General features: G+C 43.6%; 1 protein-coding gene across 1 annotated transcript in view; it reads right to left on the reverse strand.

The window, feature by feature from the left end:
• Positions 1-1143: 1143 nt before the first annotated feature.
• The window catches only part of sfxn2 (sideroflexin 2), a 52457-nt gene continuing 29618 nt past the window's right edge, over positions 1144-23982 (reverse strand). Inside the window, exons 7-12 of the mRNA XM_068002073.1 lie at positions 23885-23945; positions 20063-20129; positions 12448-12497; positions 10079-10128; positions 5907-5954; positions 1144-4585 (exon numbers count right to left, since the gene is read on the reverse strand). Coding sequence (XP_067858174.1) covers positions 4486-4585; positions 5907-5954; positions 10079-10128; positions 12448-12497; positions 20063-20129; positions 23885-23945 — 376 coding nt within the window. The 3' untranslated portion in view covers positions 1144-4485. The remainder of the gene's footprint in view (positions 4586-5906; positions 5955-10078; positions 10129-12447; positions 12498-20062; positions 20130-23884; positions 23946-23982) is intronic.

The raw sequence follows: 23982 nt of genomic DNA on the forward strand, positions 1-23982 counted from the left end.
ACAGTTTTATTTGAAAACCACAAGCTTTCGGAGATTATCTCCTTCGTCAGGTGAGTGAGTGAAAGGTTCTCAAATCGCATATGCGATTTGAGAACCTTTCACTCACTCACCTGACGAAGGAGATAATCTCCGAAAGCTTGTGGTTTTCAAATAAAACTGTTGGACTATAACCTGGTGTTGTAAGATTCCTTACATTAACACAAATGTTAGAGCAATATTAATTTGACTTGTGACCAAGAACTGGACAATAACTAAACTTTAAAGTGTTAAAAACCAGAAGGGGGCAACCTTCATCTAAAATATATAAATAAACCTTCATCTATACATAAGAAATGATGGCAGGAATGAGGCCAAAACATTAAAGTCTAGGCAGAAGATTTCAACATTCCATAACACCGCCACAAAGGTTCACCAAGGTTTTTAGAACAAAAGCACTTAAGTTACTGTCAACTAAATAAAGCTTTGAAGAGTTGATGTTTGGCACAATCCTGCGAAGTAATTTGTGCATTTTGTTTTTAACAAATTATTTGATAACAATTCACAACCAGGCAAAATAATCCTATCGTGGCCTGGAGAGTGCACCATTGATGACCATTATCATTAATTAATGTCCAATAAAGGACATTTACTTTAAAAAGTTTTCACATTTTGTCATTGTCTTAAAATTCACACCTAAAACAAGGTTGAAATTATTAATTTAAAAGACTAGGTGAATACTGGGTGGGTACAGCTGGTTGTAAGGATGTATCCGTACACTGACTCCACAGGTTTATTTTCTTGTAAACATTTATTTTAAATGCAACTTTTCAATTTTTTTTGTATTTGCACCACTGACACCTCTCCATTGTTAGAATCACTAGAGTGGTGAGTTCTCCACTACGCTGATCCACTGTAACACTAGCACCATTGGAAATGCAGACTTTCAAAATGATTACGGTCTGCCTTTTATGACTATCGACTCAAACAATGAAAGAGAGTGATCGTTTCTGGAGCAGACGTTTTTTTAACCTAGGGGATTCCCTTGGTTGTCATTTACAGGAGTCCTTGTGGTCCAGTGGCTGCTTACGTGGACTGGAGTGAGTAAAAGGGCTTCATGGAGCAGCCCTGTAAATGCAACCGTTTTGAAAAAAAATTAGCAACAAATGGGATATAGCATGGATTTACTTGAACTAAGACTTTCCCAGAAACTTCCTTATATTAGATATACAAGTGTTTTATGACTGAATGGATGGTCTACAAGCAGATGGCAATACTGTAGTTCAGTAGATGTACAGTGCTGGATGCTCTGCGCTACAGGAAAGTATATTCTCCAGATGCGTTGGTGTGTCCTGCTGAGCATGCAGAATAAAGCATTTTAAAGGAGACAACAAAAAAAAACGGTATGAAGCAAAACTTAAATTTAGAAAAAAGTTACAGAAAAACTAAATTGAGATAAAATTGAAACATTACTGAAGAGAAACATTACATCGGGAAAGAGAACAGGGGATGAAGAATAAAACACTCTTATACAACCACAACAATTTGCATTTATATGGCACCTTTAATGTAGAAAAATGCCCCAAAGCGCTTCACAGGGGTGTAGTCTAAAAGTTAGATGCCGAGTCAAAGGAGGAGATATTAGAAGGGATGACCAACAGCTGGATGAGAGATGTGGGTTTTTAGGAGGGTCTTAAAGGACGACAGGGAGGTGGAAGCTTAGGGGTCTAGAGCTTGGGGCCTAGCAGGCTGAAGGCACGGTCACCAATGGTGGGAGGGGTAGAAAAGTAAAACCAAGTGTCACCAGCATACATGTGGAAGCTGACCCCATGTCTGTGGATGATAGCGCCATGGGGCAGCATGCAGATGAGGAGGAGGGGGCCAAGGATAGATCCTTGGGGGACTCCGGAGGTAACAATGTGAGGATTGGAAGAGAAGCCATTGTTGGAAATATTTTGGCTACGATGAGTGGAACCAAGCGAAGGCAGTCCCACTGACCTCAGCAACGGAGGAACGGTGTTGGAGAAGGATGGTGTGGTTGACTGCATCAAAGGCTGCCGAGTGGTCCAGGAGGACAAGGATTTGTTAGTAGAAGATGAAGGCAAAAAGTAAGAGGAATGAGAAAAAGTGGAGAGCACAGAGAGCTATTAAACATTGGTTGTGTCTGGGAGGAGCATCTTGAGCTGTAAAATACTCAGGTAATGCACCAGTGGTTAAAGGTCTATCACTGCTGGTGACAGTAGTAGGAGCAGTTTGAGGTGATGAAGAGCAGCAGACAAGAAGCACATGGCACAAGTGTATCTGATTAAGTTTTTCCTCCCATAACCTATTGGTACTAATACGCCAAGTAAGTTTAATAATAACTGTAGGAATGACAGGTATCCTTGGCTCTCCCAATTTAAAACTGGGCCATTGTCTTTTTTTTGTCATGATTGCTTTGTTTGTATTCCTACTTTGATAATATGATGGGACGCAGTGTTACATTCAACACAATGCATGGAACAGAAATACAGATCAGTTACAGTACTTTGATGTCGTATTTCTTGACTGCAATTCACAGTGGTGAATCTGAGAGATTAGTTTTAACATTTCATGTTTTGTCATTCCAGTGAAGCCTTAATGAAGTTAGCTGTGACAGGTTTTCTTACTTTTATTGACCACATAAAAACAAAATTGCGTACCATGACCGTGTATTGGAGTACTCTGCATTGACTGCAGTAGTGGAGAGAAACAAATGCTTGATCTCAGCTGCATTGCTAGGGGATGGGGAAGAGGGGTGTTGGTATGGTGGTGCATGGGATCAAATAGGACATGGGCGCTTGTACAGCATGCAAGTGAGAAAGGTTAGAGGGAGGGAACATCACATTGCTCCTGCACACCTCTTACTGTCTGTCTCTGTTGGAAGCTTAGACGTATCTCACCTGCTGCAGGTGACACTTAGCCCAGAGAGACAAAAAGGAGAACAGAGGAAGTTAATCTTCAAATAACTAGAAGGGATGATGAGAGTTCCGTGCTCTAGCCTCGGAAGTAGAAAGCCATTCTTTTTAAAACCTGTTTCCAGTGGTCCACGTGCTTTGAAGAGCTGAACTAACTGAGAAAGCTCAAAGTGCAGCTTTGAGCCAGCCAAATATGGGACACTCACCCCTCTGTCAGGTACCTTCTTTGATGTCTTATTCAGTTGCTAGCTTGGAGGAAGAGAAGCATACTATGATGATGCTTAAGAACAGCCCTTGTCTGTAGGCTGAACGTGTCCGACAGTGATGGGTCCTCAGTCCAGTTTCTAGTGGACAATAGACCCAAAGCATAAAACTGCCTGTAATTTGACACCTGAACGAAAAGAAAATTCTGCAGATGCTGGAAATCTGAAATAAAAACAGAAAATGCTGGAAATGCTCAGCAGGTCAGGCAAGATCTGTGGAGAGAGAAACAGAGTTAACCTTTCCAGCATTTTCTGTTTTTATTTCTGATTTCCAGCATCTGCAGTATTTTGCTTTTGTTTTAGTGTTTAATTCACTTTCAGGAATGGCCACCTTGAAGAAGTTCTGCTCTTATCTCCAACGGGATTTCCGTTTGTCTCTTTTACCTTGTTAAACTGTTAAATCTCTAACTTCTTCCAGTTCTGATGAAAGTTCATCGACCTGAAACGTTAACTCTGTTTCTCTCTGCACAGATGCTGCCTGACCCGCTGAGTGTCTCCAGCATTTTCTGGTTTTATTTCTAATTTGGCAATTTCATTTTGAGAGGCCACATTGCCAGTACACGAAATGGAAAAATGTCACACCGGCTCAGTAAGAAGTGTTCTTCTGAGTTAAGCTGGTAGGATAAAGTAGAGGGAGCTTTACTCTACGTCTAACTGCATGACACCTAACCTGGGAATTTTGTCATTGGGCGACCAAAAAAGAAAGTCTTCCAATTCCTCACTACTAAAACCCCCACCTTGATGAGCGCAAAATTGACAACAAAAAAAAATCTATTTTCTTCCTTATTGTGACTGGATATCTGCGACTGCCCCCACCCCTCACTTCAATGCTTGCCAACCCATCACCCTGTTTTTGGCAACACAACCAAGATAAGGCAATAAATGCATAGCAGTGTAAAAGGTTAACTGCCCTCTCATACGCCTTTCATTTTCAGTTGGGAAAGTGCCAGTGGATATAATAAACATGACTTGATTTCCAAGAACTGTGTACCATATATATGTATCCACTCAATGATCTGGTTCAGTAAAGTCAGAGTTTCCTCATCTTTCTGTGCGTGTGAAGTGAGATTTTTTTTCCCTTCCAAGTTGCCGTGTTGAAAAACATGAACAGATGCTGAACACATTGGAGCGAAAGGCCCAAAAGTGACACTTCAGTGAGATGGGATATCAACAGAGACGATGGTAACAGGAGTTTTATACACCATACTGCACATGGCTTTTCTTTTGTTATTTATACCATTGATTGTGTAGAGATAAGTTGTAAAACTACAGGAGTCCGCATCTCTTCATTGGACATCACCTCCTAAAACCTACAGACCCTTGTTGAAGTAGACACATTTCACTTTGCCTCCGTACTTGGCGATTATTGAGTCCCTCAGTTCTGGTTCCAATTTAGAAACTGCCATAGAACTGTGGAAAAGCGGAAAAAGAAAGTCTTTGAGAATGCAGTTGTGTTCCTGTACTGCTCTACAACAGTAATTAGGATTAAAAGTCTCCTCCGTCTGGATGAGAGTTTAAGACCACAACTGAAGTCTACAAGTATCATCACTCATTGAGCTCCCTCCTAATCTGGAAGCACATCCCTATGTTCCCCTCTCCACACACACTGGATGCACCGCTGAATATTCCCCTCTCCTCATGTACCGGAGGCACAGCTCGATGTCCCAGCCACACACACACACACACACACACACACACACACACACACACACACTCTCTCTCACACACACACACACACACACACACACACACACACACACACACCATGTTTCCATATCCCTTTCTGCTCCATGCAATGTTCAGCAGACCTCCCAGACACCAGCTCAGGCAAACCCGACAGTCACTCAAAAAGTTAGGACTCCACCCACTGACGCTACCCTCCGAGACTGGAGGGTGGGCCAGTCTAGCTTGCAAACACAGGGGCCATCAATGCTGTTAAGCTTGCCAACAGGAAGTGGAAGTGTAACCTACTGAATTATTATGCGACGTTCACTATTTCAAAATGAAGATATCTGCACACCTATCAATATCTCTCAGATATCCCTTTGTTATGCTTTACAGCTGCTGGTTATAGACAGCGTGGGGGGTCGGGGGGGGGGGGGGGAAGATGTTTTGATGGAAACCTGTGCCTGCTGCAATATGAAAGGGGGTTGTGCTGCCCACGCCTCATGCTCCTATTCTCTCCCACCACTGGTGGGCACACAAGATATGGTGTTCTTATCGAAACAAGTAATAATATTATAATTAGAAGTTTCCTTTTGTTGAAAGTACATTTTATATTTGAGTTTCATTATTAGTTGTGCCCCTTTTTAAAAAAAAAAGGTGGGGCCACATACAAACATGGCTTTTTGGACAATGACACTGGGGCAATCCTTATGGATTGTTTGAAAAAGGCACACTCCAATTTTTGATGACTCCTGAACGAATTTCACAAAGTGAAAAGTAGAAGGCTCTGGTTTCCATCTAGCAATCTGATCTTAATTTCAAGCACCAACATGGACTACTCTGACCCTGTCAGTACTGCACCCAGAGAGGGATCTCTGGGAACCAGTCTAATCTGGGCTCTAGTAGTATTTCTGGACTGCTCAGTGGGTGGTCTCAAATTCCCTTCCAGTAATTCAGTGCAGGTGGTTCTTTTTATACATTAATTTTAGCAAACACAACACTGGAGTCTGAACAAAAAAAACAATTCTTAATTGCCAAACTACAGAACATTAAATGGTTCACTCACCACCTCTGAGGGAAAAGCGAACACGCAGCAGGAACCATAAAGATTAAGCTGTGAAAAACAAAAAGTATTTCTATTTCTCCTTTTAAAAACTTAGGTTTACAGCCTAAAAGTAAGAGAATAAAAAAAATTAAACGTTGGTAAAATCCATTAAGTAACAAATACGCACAGAAACCCGTAACAGTGTTTTCAGTAGGAAGGATAAGAGGGCACTGACTGGTTCAGGACCATGAAGAGCAAATTTAGTACAGATGCCAGAAAGTATTTCCGCACATAGACGGTGATTAACAGCTGGAATGAGTTTCGAGGAAGGGTAATTGAGACCCCTCTTAAAAGGGAACTGTTTGGTGTTATAATGGGAAGAGAGCAGGGCTGGTATTCTGGAAGGATGAGATAAGTAGGCTGAAGGGCCTTCTTCATCAGAATTTAGCAGGATGCAGGGGTCAGCTGTGGCTCAGTTGGTAGCACTCTTGCTTCTGAGGCAGAAGGTTGTTGGTTCAAGTCCCATTCCAGAGACTCGAGCACAAAATCTTGGCTGACATTCCAGTGCAGTAACGACGGAATGCTACGTTGTCAGAGGTGCTGTCTTTCAGATAAGATGTTAAACCGAAGCCCTGTCTGCCCTCTCAGGTGGATGTAAAAGTTACCATGGCATTATCTTGAAGAAGAACGGGGGGAGTTCTCCCGATGTCTTGGCTAATATTTATCCATCAATCAACAACAAATTAAAACAGATTATCTGGTCATTTTGTCATTGCTGTTTGTGGGACCTTGCTGTGTGCAAATTGGCTGCCACGTTTCCTACATTACAACAGCAACCATACTTCAAGGTCGTGAAAGGCGCGACATAAATGCAAGTCTTTCTTTTTTTATCTTGTGATATATTATCTACTATTAATACACGGTAGGGTAGTTGTCCAAGTCTGCACACGCGGTGAGGTACCTCGCCCGCCGCCAGCGTGCATCAGGAAACCGCCACAAGGTGAGGTTACTCGCAGCAGGGAAATACCGTTAACAGCCTGTGAATAGCAGAGGTTACGTTTCAAATGCGTCTTAGCTCAAAAAAAACCCACGTTGCGCTTTTCTACCGCATCCTACGACTGATCGTGAGCAATGCAAGGAAAATTTACATAAAATAAATCCTCCGTGCCCCCAAGTTAGTAAGGCTAATATTGGCCAGGATTCCCACTCCTGATCTGCATCTAGTGCCACACGCTGGACACAATCAGCCACAAGGCCCCCCTACAGTTGAATTACCTGTGACAGTCATGTCTAGGATAGATAGAGAGAAACTATTTCCTCTGGTGGGAGAGTCCAGAATAAGGGGGGGCATAACCTTAAAATTAGAGCCAGGCCGTTCAGGGGTGATGTCAGGAAGCACTTCTTCACACAAAGGGTGGTGGAAATCTGGAACTCTCTCCCCCCAAAAAGTTGTTGAGGCTGGGGGTCATTTGAAAATTTCAAAACTGAGATCGATAGATAGGGGCTATGGAACCAAGGTGGATAAATGGAGTCAAGCTACAGATCACCCATGATCTAAATGAATGGCGGAACAGGCTTGAGGGGCTGAATGGCCTACTCCTGTTCCTGCATCCCTGGCTTATACATTATTAACAACCACTTGGGAAAGATACCAGAGGGTGCCTGTGGAATTGTATCCCAACAAGGACACAATGTGCTTGGGACAGGATCGGGAGGGGAGAAATGGTAGAAAAAGTGTAAAATAACCACGTCGGCCAGTTATACTGTACTTTTCGTGTCAATGCAAAGCTTCGCAATGACCCAAGCTGTGCAAGGCAAAGTTGTTGAATTACATTTAGGCAAGGCCAAGTATAACCTGTAACCTATACGAAACAAAGCTTTAAAATTTACAGGCAATCCATCATGTTTAACATTTTTATGGGGCTATGTAGTGTAGTGGTTCTGGTACTGGACTAGCAACCCAGAGGTCATGAGTTCAAGTCCCACATTAGCAAGTTGTGACGCTGCATTCAATAAACCTGGTCATTTGCGGGCTGGCACCAGAAAAGTTCCTGGACTGTCATTAAAACCCAACTGGTTCAGTTATGTCCTTCAGGGAAGGGAACTAGCCACCCCTTACCCAGTCTGGCCGACACACGTCTCTAGTCCACACTATGTGGTTGATTCTTAAAGCCCTTTGATGTGGATGAGCAAGCCACCTGGTTGTAAAAAAAAACAAATCCCCTATTTGGGGCAATTAGGAATGGGGAATATAAGCGGCCTTGCCAGTGTCGTCCACATCCAGAGAACAAACAGAAAACAAAAATTGCGAGCAGAGTGCTGGATATTGTGTAGCTCGTGGTTAATATTAAAATTTAACTGGGGATGTAAAATTGTTATTCTGGCCCAGACTTACTCTAAGGTGGCACTGGCCTTGAGCCAGAACCAGTAGTGCAATGATCCCTAACATCTGCATAGAGACCTGGTGTTACCCGCTGATCAGCTGATGACCCTTTCTCAGTAAAGCTGCAACAACCAACATCAGATTAGCCATGATCTAATTGAATGGCAGAACAGGCTCGAGGGGCTGAATGGCCTTCTCCTGTTCCTATGTTCTTAACATCATGATCACCTGGTCCTTTTACGTGAATCTCATTGTATACAGAGAGCACAATTCACATTAGAAGTCAGAGCAATGAAACAAGAACCAGAATTGTCTCCACACAATCAAAATCTACAGACTACAAATAACAGAGATCAGGGAATGCAGGACTGTTGAATTATTAGCTACTATAAGTATACAACTATTATTGTATGATTTGCTCGCTAAATGTGTGCAAATCTGTATTGGGCAGCAGGACTGTTGCCAATTAGAAAAGCAGAACATTCAGGGTGACAATTCAAAAACACCCTGGAAGAATTTTCATAAAACACTAATGGAATGTAGCAGAAACTGATTTACAATGTTGTACGGGAAGTAGACAAAGAATGGATTTATTCAGACAAGACAGAAATGCATAATGAGTGAGCATGTGAGAGAAAGAGAGAGAAGCAAGCGAACACAAAACAAGAGACAGAAAAACAGAAAATGAAGACACATAACAGAGGAGGAAACAGATCTGCATAGATTCAGAGATACACACACACACACACAGACAGACACAAACAACACAGACACACATATCTAGACACACACACATACAAACATGCATACACACACACAGCCACACATACAACACAACACACACAACATGCAAATACACACACACAACACACAACCACGCGCATACACAGACATAGACACAGACACACATACACAAACATAGACACACATACCCACAGGCAGACTCCAAGTGACCGACACACTTTCCATTCCCAGGAATGAGGTAACTGCATGAGTGGAAAAGCAGGGAGTCAAGGGCCAACATTCTCCAGAGGGCTCCACAGTTAATGCTGATTTTGACATGGTTTTGTCCATCAAGTGAAACAATTCTTCATGTTGTTGCCAATGTCATACAGCTTGCGGGCGCAGAATAGAGTATCCACATGATTGCAACTGCAGATTTGGCAGCTTTTTTGTTGAAAGACCTTGGTGAAGGGCCACAGCCTGTCCACCAAAGTTGAAAAGGTTAGGACAGATGGGAAAAATCACAAAATTGTGATTAGAATCACAGAATCTTACAGCACAGAAGGTGTCCATTTGGCCCATCGTGCCTGTGCCAGCTCTTTGAAAGAGCTAGCCAATTTAATCCCACTCCCCTGCTCTTAGGTAATAAAAAAAATTGTGTTTTAAAAGCCTGTGCATTGAAAGACAGAGAGACTTAGTGAGGTAAGGAATTTGGAGGCAATGACTTAGATTATGAGACAGGACAATGAGCCATGATTTCAACACAAACATCAATACAGTATGGATATGTGGAGAAAGAAGAGCTTAGAGAACAGCGTATTTGGAGCTTAGGAGGAACAATTGCCCCAGGTGAGGATCTGGTGAGGACAAGACTGAGCTGTGATGACCTTTCTAGTTGAATAGCCTGCTGCCACTTACAAAGAATGGCAACTTTGGCAAGGAAGAGGAAAGGAAGGGAAGAAAATGGGGTCGGTAGGAGTAAACATGCGATTATGCCAATGGCCAGGACAAGATAAGTGTTGTTTCTGAACATAGGCACATGGTTGACAAGACAGGGCTCTTAAAGGCGACAAGCACTACTACTTACAAGCATCCAACCAGCATCACTTGAATCGGTGCATGGAGGAACTTAATTCTCTGCAAACAAAAAATATAAATATAAATAGAACATAAAACACAAAGGGAAAAAACACACTGTTTGTAGAAGGATCAAAGTGTTTTCACTAGGTGGTAAAGGCACAAATCAAAAATAATGAGGGTGTTGGCCTCTACAGGTAGCCTCTCCCCACAAAATGTTATAGAAAGAAAACACTTTAGTACCCCCAAAGCTTCTATAGAGGGTGACACATGTTGGCACAGTTTGGTGAAACTCCAATGGGCGTACGACACCAAATGGTTCCCTAGCCGGTGAATTCCCATTTTCAGGGAACCAATGAGTGGAGCCTGGGTGCTTCTACATCGGGGGAAATGTGGGGGGGGGGGGTAATAAATCAGGGAGCAACATCCAAGTGGAGGTGAATACATACCAGTTACAACACAGAAACAGGCCATTCGGCCCAACCAGTCCATGTTGGTGTTTACCCTCCACACGAGCAAATAGTTCTAATCACTGTTCTCATATCCCTTCAATCCCTTTTACTTTATCCACCTAGCCAATCTAATCTTTAATGTTGACACAGTTTCTACCTCAACCACTAGCACTGGAAGTGAAATCCACAGCCTCACAGCTGTCGGTGAAGAGGTTTCTCCTGCCCCCTCTTCTAAATCCCTTACATTTAATCTTGTATCTATGGCCCCTCAACTACTGGAAACAATCTGCTTCCATCTACCCTGTCCCATCCTTTCTTAACTTTAAACAATTCGATCATATCGACCCGCTATTCGCGTTGTTCTAATGAGTAAAGAGCCGATAAAGCGGGGAGAGAGTAGCTTCTGGAGTAAACGGGGAGAGAGTAGCTTCTGGAGTAAACGGGGAGAGAGTAGCTTCTGGAGTAAACGGGGAGAGAGTAGCTTCTGGAGTAAACAGGGAGAGAGGGAATAAATGAGGGAGTGAGTCACTCCCAGGCAGAGGTAAATAAATCAGGGAGAGTCACTGCTCAGGGGCAACTGTCCCAAATACCTTCTTGTGTCAGTTAAGCTGTTCTTATATTGTGTGGTCCCGTGCCAGTGCCACCAACTCTCGACCTGTGGTTCTTGTGCATCTGACAGAAGCAACACTAAAGTGAACTTGCTGGAGTCACCAAGACCTAAAGAAGAAACGAAGGGGGAGAAATTGGACATGGGGCGGGGACTTAAAACAGGCGGAATCATGTGGATCGTCAGTTATACCACACGCCCGATATTAATTCTATTGATGTCAAAAGGGCTGACTATGGGCTGGAACGTCTCACGGGCGCCCGATGCAATTCCACCTGCCTTGCATCCCCTACCCATGTCCAATTTCACCCCTAAAGTGTCTTGTGGCCTCAGTGAACCTGGCAAATTTACTTTGGCGGACCTGGCAGGGGTCCAAGCACAAGATAAAACAGCTTCACGCAGCAGCTTGGGAACAGCTTCGGGAGGAGTTTACCCAACTTCAGTCTCACCTGGTTAAACAAGTGGGGAAGGGAAGAAATCAATTTAAAAACAATTTTTTTCTTCTAAAAGAAAACCCTTTCCCCTAACCCAGTGCAAGAGGCTTCCTTCTCCCTCTTGCCTGTTGGTGTCTGAGGTGCACGCCACCCAACTAACCACTAATACACAGCTCATATTCTCTTGCACAACGTGCTGCTGCAGATACAAACAGCACTGAATATTCAGTTCCCTTATCTTGCACGCCCTTAAAACTAATCTCTCCTGAACAACCCACAAGAATTTTCATCAGCCAGTACTATCTCCATTTTGCTTCAGGTAAATAAAATCTGCTTCGTCATTCCGGTGACAGTCAGCATGAGCTTTTATCAAATGGGCTTTTCTTGGTCCTAAATTTGCCTTAATTATAATGAACCAGCAGGAGGGGGTGGGTCCTAATTTGAATCCTTGTTTTCAAATCCCTCCATGGCCTCGTCCCTCCCTATCTCTGTAACCTCCTCCAACCCTCCAACCCTCAGATCTCTGTGCTCCTCCAACTCTGGCCTCTTGCGCATTCCCCGATTTTAATCGCTCCACCATTGGCGGCCGTGCCTTCAGCCGCCTAGGCCCAAAGCTCTAGTATTCCCTGCCTAAACCTCTCCAGCTCTCTCTCCTCCTTTAAGACACTCCTTAAAAATAGCAATGTGACAATGACAGTCTATTTTAGTGATGTTGGTTGAAGGATAAATATTGGCCAGGACTCCGGTGAGGGTGGTACTGGTGCTTACAATATAACAAAGGATCAAGGGAGCTGTCGTAGCCATACATATTTCTTCAAAATGGCTTCCCCTGTAGCGTGTTTCTTTATTTTAAAAGTAGCATTTTTTATAAACAAGTTCCACTTACTTGCATGAACGGATACTTCTCCAGCTGTTCCATCATGATGGGGAGAACAACTAGAAAAGAAAAAGAAAGCAGTGAAAACATTTCAAGCTAATTTTTTTTAGTAGGGGTCGGGGGTAAGGTTTTAGTTTTCGAACACAAATGAATAATCAAGTGAGCGACCGAGAGCCCATGGAGATCGTTTTGCTCTTAAATGAAACTTGCCTTTGTTCCAGAAGTGAGAGGACATTAGCTACGCGCTGTAAGGGGAAAGCTCCAGAGTCAGTATTCTATAAGGATGAGATCAAATGAGCTTTAGGGCCAACTGAAGCTATCTCATGAGGTCAATAAAATGGTTATCCTGCTGATAGATTCATTAATTATTTTGTTTGTTGCAATTTCTCTGGCGGAGTTCACTCAGCGAATCTTTATTGAACATGCATTTTTGCTTAAAGGGGAAGAAAGGCTAAGGGGATATTTTCTGAATCCATATATTATTAAAAATCACGTGTAGGGTACACATGCCCTGCTTTCAAATCGTATTCCCTGTTGTAAAGATTGCTCACACCTTTCTGTCAACATTTCCCTTTCAGTGTTCTCATCTGTCACAATTTGGTTGCAGCCTCTGCTCACCAGATGGCTCTGTGGAATGAGTTTCTGAAGTCTCTCCCCCAACTCCATCACCATCTTGTTTATAACCAAAAACTTATATTCATCAACTGACTGCGGGCCACACCACAGGCAACTTAATAGTATACAAGAATACAAAGTACACATATTACCAGTACTGAAACACTGAAATAGTTCCCTCTCTGAAAGACACACAATTTTTGGGATCTCCTTTCCTATAAAGACACTCTAATGATATCAATGATGATGTGGAGATGCCGGTGATATCAATGATAGAATAAGACCTCCTGAAATCTGGGGTGGGCTCTATTCATTTCAATGAATCCTGCCACTTCAAACCACCATGAGCCGTCCTGAACCTGGGAAGCTCTCTGCCAGCGGTACCCAGCTATGAGTGTTTCCTTGCTCCAAATCAACTCCCAGGCTGATCCAAAGTCTCGGCCCTCGTTGAAATGGATGGCCTTGCCTCAGGACAGACGCAGCACCTCCTTGTAATTAATGTCATTGGAACAGCTCAGGATGGGAAGGAGAGGAAGGAAGCACAGACACCAGGTCTCCCTTTAGGCAAGAAATTGATGGCCGCAGCGGTGGCTCAGTGGGTAGCACTCTCGCCTCAGAGGCAGTCCCGCACTGTTGGGGATGCCGTCTTTCAGATGAGACGTTAAGCCGAAACCTTGTCTGCCCTCTCAGGGTGGATGTAAAAGATCCCATGGCACTATTTCGAAGAAGAGCTGGTGAGTTGTGTCCTGACCTATATTTATCCCTCAATCAACAGATTATCTTTGTCATTATCACATTGCTGTTTGTGGGACCTTGCTGTGCGCTAACTGGCTGCCACATTTCCTACATACCAACAGTGACTGCACTTCAAAAGTACCTCATCGGCTATAAAGTGTTTTGGGTCATCCTGAGGTCATGAAAGGCGCTATATAAATGCAAGTCTTTCTTTCTTTTCTTTGCATGCAGTGGTGTACATATTAATTCTTATATATAGATGAAGGTGGTACCACGAACAGAAAGTACTCCTCTAACAAAACCCCTTCCCCTTTAATCATAAGCAGTTAAAAGTTACGTAGCAGACTAACTCTTATAGTAGAGATCCATTTGTATTGGATTTGGAATGGTCTCTTCTTGCCACTGTCAAGTGTTCCCCTGTATTGGTGTCTGGTTAGGAGAGGGTTAATAACCAGTGTGATACTTTACTTCTTTTTAATTAAACCCTTAAGGAGACGCTGGGTTGCTCCAGTGCCATCGAGCCAAATAAAAGAAATCTAATAAAAAGTGCCCCCTTTTAAGACGGGCACAACTAATAAACACCCAATTCATACGAAAGACAAAGGAAACTTATGTGATGCTTTGCTGAACTCTGTGGCAAGTGTTGTTTTAAATGGCCTGGTTACTATAGCAATTCACTGACTGCAGCCCAGTCTTGTGACTTAGAAAGGAGGGTTATCGCTCAGCACTGCAGAAAGGCCAGCAGCTTCCAAGGGAGATCAGAGAACCCTGATTACACCACAGTTCTAAGATTAGATTTCCATATTCCCCTCCCCAACGACTGCAGTCAATTTAACAGTAAATAGCCAAGTATAACAACAACCATCCTGGTTCAAAAGGTCACTCTCCCACCTGCCAATACTGCAGTTGGCCTGGGCTGATAATCAGGAGATTGGCATTAAGTTGGCAAAAGTGCCTGGTAACCCTCCTGGACAATTATTTACTTTTTGTTTCACAATTAAGTCTGTAAGTTATTTCGCTCCTTTTCACTTCTTCTGGTTGACATTGTGTGGGCAAACTGCACACAGGCCTCCACTTACACCACTGCGAGGAGCGCAGCAATAACCTAGGGCTGACGCTCCCTCCAATTTTTCCTTCCTCTTTGCTGATGAGAAGGAGGTGCACAGTCATCAGTTGGCATCAATCCAACGTGACATTGCTGAGATCAGACTGCACGGTGAGGACAGTAGATGTACCCTCTTGTAAGCCTGCTCCGTGGCACTTCAGTTTCATTATTTAAACCTCACCCTCAGGTGATTTTCTCCTCCTCTGAATGCACAGATTCATACAGTTACAGCTCCATGGATGTCAACAGCCCTCCCAACACCATGTCCAACTTGGCCATTCTTCACATGTGAGCCTAGACAATGAGGCTGTTGAACCAGGGGGGGCATCACAGCATAGCCCAATGATGTCATCACCCAACAGCCACATGTGCACCCTTTTCCAGCAGGGATCACTAGATAATGATTAGGAGCAGGATCCCCGTCTGCATTTTACCCCCCCGTCTTTAGGAGCAGGATCCCCGTCTGCATTTTACCCCCCGTCTTTAGGAGCAGGATTCCCGTCTGCACTTTACCCCCCGTCTCTAACCCAGCAGCAAAGATCTATTGTAAAGATTCATCCGTAACGATGGCACAGAGTGGGTAACTCTGGCACTGGCCAGAGATCGACTCTGGAACCTTCCGGGTCTGTATGCTTTCCATTTCATTAAAGAAACTTTTAAAATTAAATAATGACAAAGATTCATTCCCCAATGAAAGAGAGCACTATTTTTCGGCAAAACTCTTGCTTTCTGCTACGAGCCAGGAGCCATGACGTCAAGCTGCATGGAAAAGCTTATTGACCATAATCTTGACGGCGATAGAAGATTTGGCAGCAATAACGGAACAGTGAGGAGTGAGAAACAAACAGGAACTCTCAGCAAAAAGAAAAAAAAAAGGAAGATAATTTTGTGCATCGAAACAGAAGACACCTGGGAGAGTGAATACCTCAAGAGGATATGGGTCCAGACAACATTCACAAACCTTCAAAGATTGGTTCTTATGGCTAATGACATCATCTGAACCCCTTGAGCAGGTTACACCCTTGTAGTTCATCGCCAACCATCTGCTATTCTCGGTGAAAACAGAACAGGCTGCAGATCCCATTAGGATAGGGGGGTAAATAGCTGCTGAATTACTGGATTTTTTTTTTAAAAAATCTTTTAATTTTAGGAAAAGATGACAGGAAGCAGTGATGCTCAACATTCTGAGTGCTCACTGCATCAGTTCCTCCCATTCACAACTGCACGGTTAGTTCTCCATTCCCTCACACAAAATGTTTTACATTTGTTTCTGCCAGCTGTGCGCCAAGTGACAAAATCTTGCTTTAGCACCTGAATTGTGGCCAACTTTGCAGTAGAGCATAGAAAAGGGAGGACCGGGGTGGTGGGGTGGGGGGAATTGTCAGCTGGCGAGCTGGAGCAACAGCGGATAAACATCACGATGGCGAGTGGACAACTGCAGCCTAGAAGGTTAAGTGGGTGCTCGGTTTTCTTTCTAATAGATGCTCGTTTTACTGAAATGAATATCTCTCGCCGTAAGCAAAGGTGGAGGGGGGACTGAAAAAGGGTGGACATGGATGGAGGAGGAGGGAAGACAATCGTGGATTGATGATGATATATACAGGCATGTTGGCTCTCAGAGAAAGCTTCAGCAAGACAAGTCTAAAGAGCCCAGATTCGGCCTCACCAACAGAGGGGAGACTCAGGATGGCATACAATCATAGAAATGTTACAGCGCGGAAGGAGGCCATTCGGCCCGTCGAGTCCGTGCCGGCTCTATGCAAGAGCAATCCAGCTAGTCCCACTCCCCCTGCCCTATCCCCATAGCTCTGCAAATTTTTTACTTTCAAGTACTTATCCAGTTCCCTTTTGAAGGCCATGATTGAATCTGCCTCCGCCACCCCCTCGGGCAGTGCATTCCAGATCCTAACCACTTGCTGTGCAAAAAAGTTTTTCCTCATGTCACCTTTGGTTCTCTTGCCAATCACCTTAAATCTATGTTCTCTGTTTCTTGACCCTTCTGCCAATGGGAACAGTTACCCTCTATCTACTCTGTCTAGACCCTTCATGATTTTGAATACCTCTATCAAAATCACCTCGCAACCATCTCTGTTCCAAGAAGAACAACCCCAGCTTTTCCAGTCTACCCACGTGTCCTTCTGCAACATCCAGTTAAATGGGGTGACTCCACCCATAATCCAGAATGGGTTCAATGACTTGCTCCCGAGAGATTCTTGTATTCTAACTATCCTCAGTATTAATTCTGTGCGGAATCTGTCTTGGATGTTGAGACTGGGTCATTACTCATTGAGAGATGAGGTGCATAACATAATGTAATTGCGCTGGAAGCAGCAGAAAGGATAACTCTTTATCTCTTCACTGATCTACTGCGCCTCCTTACAGTACTCCTAAACTACCCTTCAGGACTCAAAAGCACCTCAGCGGAGTCATGTCTGACTATTTGACTCACAATGAAGAGGGAAGAAAACAAGGAAGCTTGGTTAATTATAGCACAGATAACCAGCTGTGTACAGTAGACACATCAGCAACATTTTCACGTCCCAGTGCTGCAGCAAATAGGGGGAAGGCAACCCCCGAGAAAATATTTTGTACCAATGTAATGAACGCGATCGGCGTCAGAGTGACTGAAGAGTTATTTCTGGAGTCAAAGCTGGTATCTCCTTAGCAACACTCCTGGATCTCGCCTGCCAAGAACTAAAGACTGATCAGTAACACCTGGGTGCGGCTTGATTCATGGCTTGTTTGAACAACGCTCTGTGGAAAACATTGTCATCTCTCCCTGAAGACTGAAAATTTCGCTTCACTGTCACATCGCCAAAAAAAAACCCTCATCTCCCTAGAGATACATTTTATGCCATGGTAACATCAGTCAGGTCGGTGTAAAGTGCTAATCGGTATGATCACTGGGAGAATGCCTTCCCATATTCCTGCCAAAGAGAGATCCAAGTTCAGCTTGTTGACATGAGGACATTTTAAACTGAGTGACCAGACATCTCACCCTCTTGTCAGAGATGTCCTGCTGAGCAATCGCAGCATACAAAAGGGGCAAGTTCCAATCTTTTATCAGCCCATCACCCGCAGTGAGATTCCCAGTACAAGCGAGGTGTAGTAAAACATACATCCTTCTCCAGTGCTGTAACACATGTGGAATATAAATGCAATTGGATTTTCTAAAATGGTTTTTTTTTTATGTTGAATAGATTCAGCAGCTGAATCATCCACTGACTGACCAGCATTAGTTCCCGCAGTTGTTACCGAGACCACTTAAACCAGAGGCGCTCCAAAGGTCTGCAGCCCCTGTGGGAGGACGCAAGGCCATATGTTGACAGGAATTTCTGGGCTACGAGCCAGAATCACCTGCTTTGTAAACAAACTGCTCAGCTGGAGCATCCAGCTATGAGGAGGAACTGTGAAAAAAAAAAGCTTTTTTTATATTAAAAAAAAGACTGCAGTTTATTATTGAGATCACAGTGGGCTGAAACTTCTGCTCCCATCTTCCTTCACGTCCATCGAAAGTGTTGACGGTTTACAGTCTGTTTACGTCCTTATTATTTCTGCACACATCTTTTACGTGCCTCAACACTACCCATCATTTCTCAACTAAGGGGATGACAAGGTGACCATTTCTCAGACCTCGAGAACAGAATGCAGAGAGGTGGGGAACATTGTTCTGCATTGACTTGTCCTCACAGCTTTCCATCTCTAAAAGCTTCATAGCTCTAAACAGCACTCCTCCCAATCAGCCTGGTTGAGATAAGAAACTTCCCACAGAAGGGATCAAGTCTACAAACCTGCCTCTCACTACTTTGTGATGCAGCTACCAGAGCAGCCTAAATTGGGAGGCCCAAGAAGTTCTTAGAAACTTGTTGCCTCCCACTCTCCTCTCTGGATAAAACGTGACCAAGTTTTATATTCCATTGGTTTATGGCTAGAGTTTAAAAAAAAAATAACGAAAGCTCCCCGAGTTTATCCAAATCCTCATTCCGTGCCGAGTTAGTTCATTTCGGCTAGGCGGTGGGCAGGTAGGGCTCTCGCTTCTGATCACGATCCAGGAACGTCTGCATGGGTATCAAGTAAAGATAGGATTGAGCCTGCAGGAATAGACCGTCAGCTCTCAATGTGAATGGGTGTTGGTTGGTGCTAGCAAGGCTGCATTAAGAGTCAACCAAATTATGGCCTGGAATCTTATATGGACCAGACTCAGTAGGGGTGGCAGTTTCCCATTCCCAGGAACCAGTTGAGTGTTTTGCGCCAATCTGGTAGCTTGTATGGTCATTTTTTTTCCCCTGGTGTCAGCGAACAAATGTTCAGATTTGTCAAACTCAATTTCACAGTTTGCCAGGCTGGGATTTTAACTCATGCCTTCTGGATTGCTAGTCCAGTACAGTAACTGCCAAACTATCGTACTCCTTACATACTGGGTGCTGTGCAAGGTGCTGGACGATGACAGGCATCCAGGGAGTGGCACCAGCAAGGAGTCAATGACTTCAGCAGGGAGGAGAAATTTGGTGAGAAGAGAGGGGGTGGGAAATAGCAGAATCATTACACCACAGAAGGAGGCCATTCGGCTCATCGAGCCTGTGCCAGCTCTTTGTAAGAGCAATCCATTTACTTCCATTCTCCCGCTCTTTCCCTGTAGCTCTGCAAATTTTTTCCCCTTCAAATATTTATCTAATTCCTTTTTGAAAGCCACGATTGAATCTGCTTCCACCACCCTTTCAGGCAATGCATAATAGTAACAAGAATGGTACCAAGACATGAACCAAAAAGTACTTGGAAGTGACCCAAGTGTTTAAAATCATGATGGGAACTGGTGAGGTGAACTAAGTCCGGGTCACTATGACCGGATATAATTTAAGGACCGACAATAGTTACTAGTTTGTGAAATAGCCACGTAGCCCAGCGAGCACTAAATTGGTTGAAGTATTCAAAAAGCTAATGGACATATTCCAAATTTAGAAAGAAGCCAGAAGGATATGGGTTTAATGCCGAGGAAGTACGGCAAGGAAAACAGGAGAGCATTGAATAAGGACCTAAATAACAGCGAGCCGGATAGGACTGAACAGTTTTATCTCAACAACTACACGGTCTACCATCTTGGTCTATTACCTCATCTGCGGGCTATCTCCTGTCTAATCAGATTCAAATGGTGTTTATTTAGATACTTACTCATTCCTGGAGCGGCCATGGTAACTCTAGAGACCACCACTTGTGTGATACCCTTTACAGCAGCATTCTAAAACACAAATGTACACACAAGACATGTACGCGTCAGTAAGGGGGGGGGAATCAGGAGACAGAATTTTCATTTTCCTCGTAGCCTCTAGAAACATTATATACAAATACATGTACACAAGGGTTATTCCATTATGAACAAAGAACAGGAGATTTAATTAAAACAATTCTGACAACTAATGAGTGCCTTATTACAATGGTAAAATCCGATGTGTATCCGGCACCTCTGTACACAGGTGTTTATTCACTCTTAATGTAAGGAAGTGACTTATACATGGTGAGACTTTGAATGATTGTCACCAAAATGGGACACCGATTCTGGAAGTGTCTTGTGCGCTCACTGGGGCTGCCAACTCTGGTTGGACATATTCCTGGAGGTTTCATCACATGACCTCCCGCCTCCAAACACCCCACCCAGTCAAACGGCCTCCCCCACCCCTCCAATATTTTTATAACTAATAAGCAAAAGTGTTCAAAGAAAATGAAAAAAACACAATTCTTTTTTAGTGCCCCTATGATTTGTCCCCCGTTTTGCTCGCAGCAGTGTCCCAGGAGATTAATCCTTAATTCCTGGAGACTCCAGAACAATCCTGGAGGGTTGGCAACCCTAATAACGTTCAGTAATGTTAAAAAGAACAATAGCCTTCAACATGTGCTTTAACTGTTGACTGCAGCACAATTTTGTTAGCAAGAGCTCCCCTGATGGCTTGGTTGTGCACTGTCCAGCATGAAATTGAGGCACACAGACCAGGAAGGCCTCAGGTTTGACCCCTGGTCTGTACTGAGTTAATTGATTAAAATATGGGCACTAGAATTGGCCTCAATTCCCCTGGGCTTGAAAATCAGCCTGAATTGCGGCTTCTATCTTCTCCCTCCCCACAACGTGCATGAACTGTACCCGAGATGTGGACGTGGAGAAGGAGGAGCAAGAGGGCAACCTGCTCTCACGCCAAAACTATTCTCAAAGGAAAAACTCCTCCAAATTTGTGCCTTCTTCTCCTGAAGGTGCAGCCTCAAGTTGGGGTAGGGTTCTATAACTATTGGATGTCCTCCGATACCTCATCCCTGGGGCCAGTCTTCATGCTACACAGTGAGTGCTGGTAGGCTATTTAACCATGGGGTGCATCACAGTCTAACCCAACTCATACTTTCCAGCAGACTCACTGGACAGCGGATCAGAAGTGGGAGACTCTGCTGATTTTTCTTCACCTCCCCGTCAAGGGGGGGGGGCGCGGTGAGCAACTGTAGCGCCACTACTGCCATCCCTACTGAATCAAACTCAATCACACGCTCCACAGATGGGAGGAGCCCCGATGCAATTCTCGATCCAGTTGCTCCAAGGTGTACAAGAATGGCCTGGTGATGACTTGCCCTCTAGTGGTCTTTCCCTGCTACCTATGAGAGAGAAGCACCCGCCTCCACTCAGCGCCTCCCCGCACAAGCAGGTTAAGGCAAGTGACTTGGCAGAACAGCAGAAAACAGCGCGTGCACTGAAGGTATAAACCACAGCATTGCAGCACCGGTGGAAATTATTCTTTTTAAATCTACATAGTGGGCAGGGCAACTCAAAAGATAGTGATAGAATATAAACCTTAAGACTCAAAGCAGTGAGAAAAAAAGTAATAATGATCAAGGATCCATCTCGATCAGAGTCCATTAGTAGCCAAACCAGCCAAAAAAAGTTAGAGATTTGGGACAGGGGTGACTGAGTAATTAGCAAAACTTAGATAAACCCCAAAAGGCTTTGGGTGCTATCAACCATTTTTAAATTAACAATTGATTATTGAAGTAATAAACCAATATTAAGATATGTCAAACCATCATTAATATTGCACCACTTCCTTAGTTAAATTCAAGCTCAGTAGTTTGGGTTTAAATCAGGCAACTGACATTTATACTCAGATTTTTCCTTAAAGGGAAATTACTACCAGCCTCTGTTTGGCTTTCTCGGAGATAAGAGGGTTGAAAAGCAATGTTCTGGGACCTTGAGGTGCACCTCCTAGTGGTTATTCCAAACAATAACACTGATGTCCTTTTATCTAAATGTTGGCTCTTTCTCTGCTCCTCAGAGAGGGCAGCAAGGAAGCAAGGGTTCTTTAAGTTTGGGGCCTTTAACGGGGTGGGGGGTTAATTTGTTGAGGCAATGTTGAGTAAACCCCATGCTTCTTTAGACTTCACTGTTCTCTCCTGCCAATACATCTGTTAATTTCCCAGCTAATACACTCAAGGCCAAAACAAACACTTCACTGTTGACATGTTAGCAATCTTTTGTAGCACAGGATTTCACAGAGCAAGTCGAAGGTCTGAACAGCACTGCATTATTCCCATAGCGACAGGCTTTTGATATCAAGACAGTTTATGTATACATAAAACAAATGTAACAATTTGTAAAAACATTAAGGGGGTAGATCTTGGTTTTGTGTGATTGTGTAAAATGGGTGATAGCGAGTCGGCAGCCAGTTTTACATCTCTCCCCGATTTTTATTTCCATTGAAGTCAATTGGGAGAGATGTAAAATGAGCTGCCCACTCGCTATCACCCGTTTTACACCATCGCACAAAGTCAAAATTACCCCTAAATCTTTTCCCTGGTGGTTGGTTTTCGTGTAAACACGGTTCCCTCCAAAACCAGATTTTCTCCTTTAACATTAACTTTAACATCTTTCAGTTCTGACGAAAGGCCTTTGACCCGAAACGTTAACTCTGTGGCTTTCTCCGCAGATGCTGCCTCACTTGAGATTTTCCAGCATTTTCTGATTTTAATTCCAGATTTTCTCCCCTTCTCTACTAAAGCCTCCTGCTGGGATCTAGTTCCACAAGTGCTCACAACTCTATAGTACCTCTCCCAAGTGGAAATTATTCATGTGCGAGTCTAGACAGTGAGTGTCAGCAGGATATCTGATTGTGGGGAGCATCGCAGCTGAGCCTGATCCTGTACTAACTCAGCAGGGACAATGAATGGATCAAGCCTGGGACCCTATGGTCTAATAAGCATGGCCATTACCCACCAAGTCATTGGGGGAGCCTTACAAAGGTTAAAGCAACAAATTGGTCACTACGGTGTATTTAATGTTTAGCGAAGAAAGGGACCATTTCATGTTTGATATTCTGTAAACCAATAAGGTCAAAGTTGATGAGTGTATGTTACGAGCAATATTGTCTCTTGAATGGAGTATATATAGATGGCAGCTTCATTCAGTTGGTAGGACTCTCGTCTTTGAGCAGGAGGTTTGTGGGTTCCAGCCCCATTCCTTCACTTGAGCACGTAATCCAGGCTGGCACTCCAATGCAGTACTGGGAGTGTGCTGCATTGTTGGAGGTGTTGTGCTTTGGATAAGGCTGAGGCCCCACCTTTTGTTCAGTTGGATGTTAAAGATCCCATGGCACTATTTAAAGAGCGGGGAGGTGTCCTGGCCACAACATTCCTCAGTCATCCAACAGTAAAACCAGACTAACTGCTGATTCATTTGTTTTTCATTGATCTTGCTGTGTGCAAAATGGCTCCCGAGTTTGCATACATAATAAGCTGCTGCAATTCATTGTACGTAAAAACCTTTCAAATCATGATGAAGAGTTATATAAATGCATCAATTAAAATAAAAACACACAAATAATGTTCTGTTTAGTGGGCGCGAGACAATATTGTGGGGTTCAAAGAACATTTGTAACATCCCCCCCCACCAAATTAACTGATACATAGACCCCAGTAAAACATTCCAGTCATGCTGAATTTTTTTGCTAAAGTGCATATATTTACCCTGGATTCTCCCAGTTTATTCTCATTTTCATCCGTCACGGTGATTCCACTTATTATTTCCCTAAAATATAAAAGCAGAATTATTTTGAAGAATGTAA

This window comes from Heptranchias perlo, chromosome 21 (assembly GCF_035084215.1).
Source record: "Heptranchias perlo isolate sHepPer1 chromosome 21, sHepPer1.hap1, whole genome shotgun sequence".
Classification (NCBI taxonomy): Eukaryota; Metazoa; Chordata; class Chondrichthyes; order Hexanchiformes; family Hexanchidae; genus Heptranchias; species Heptranchias perlo.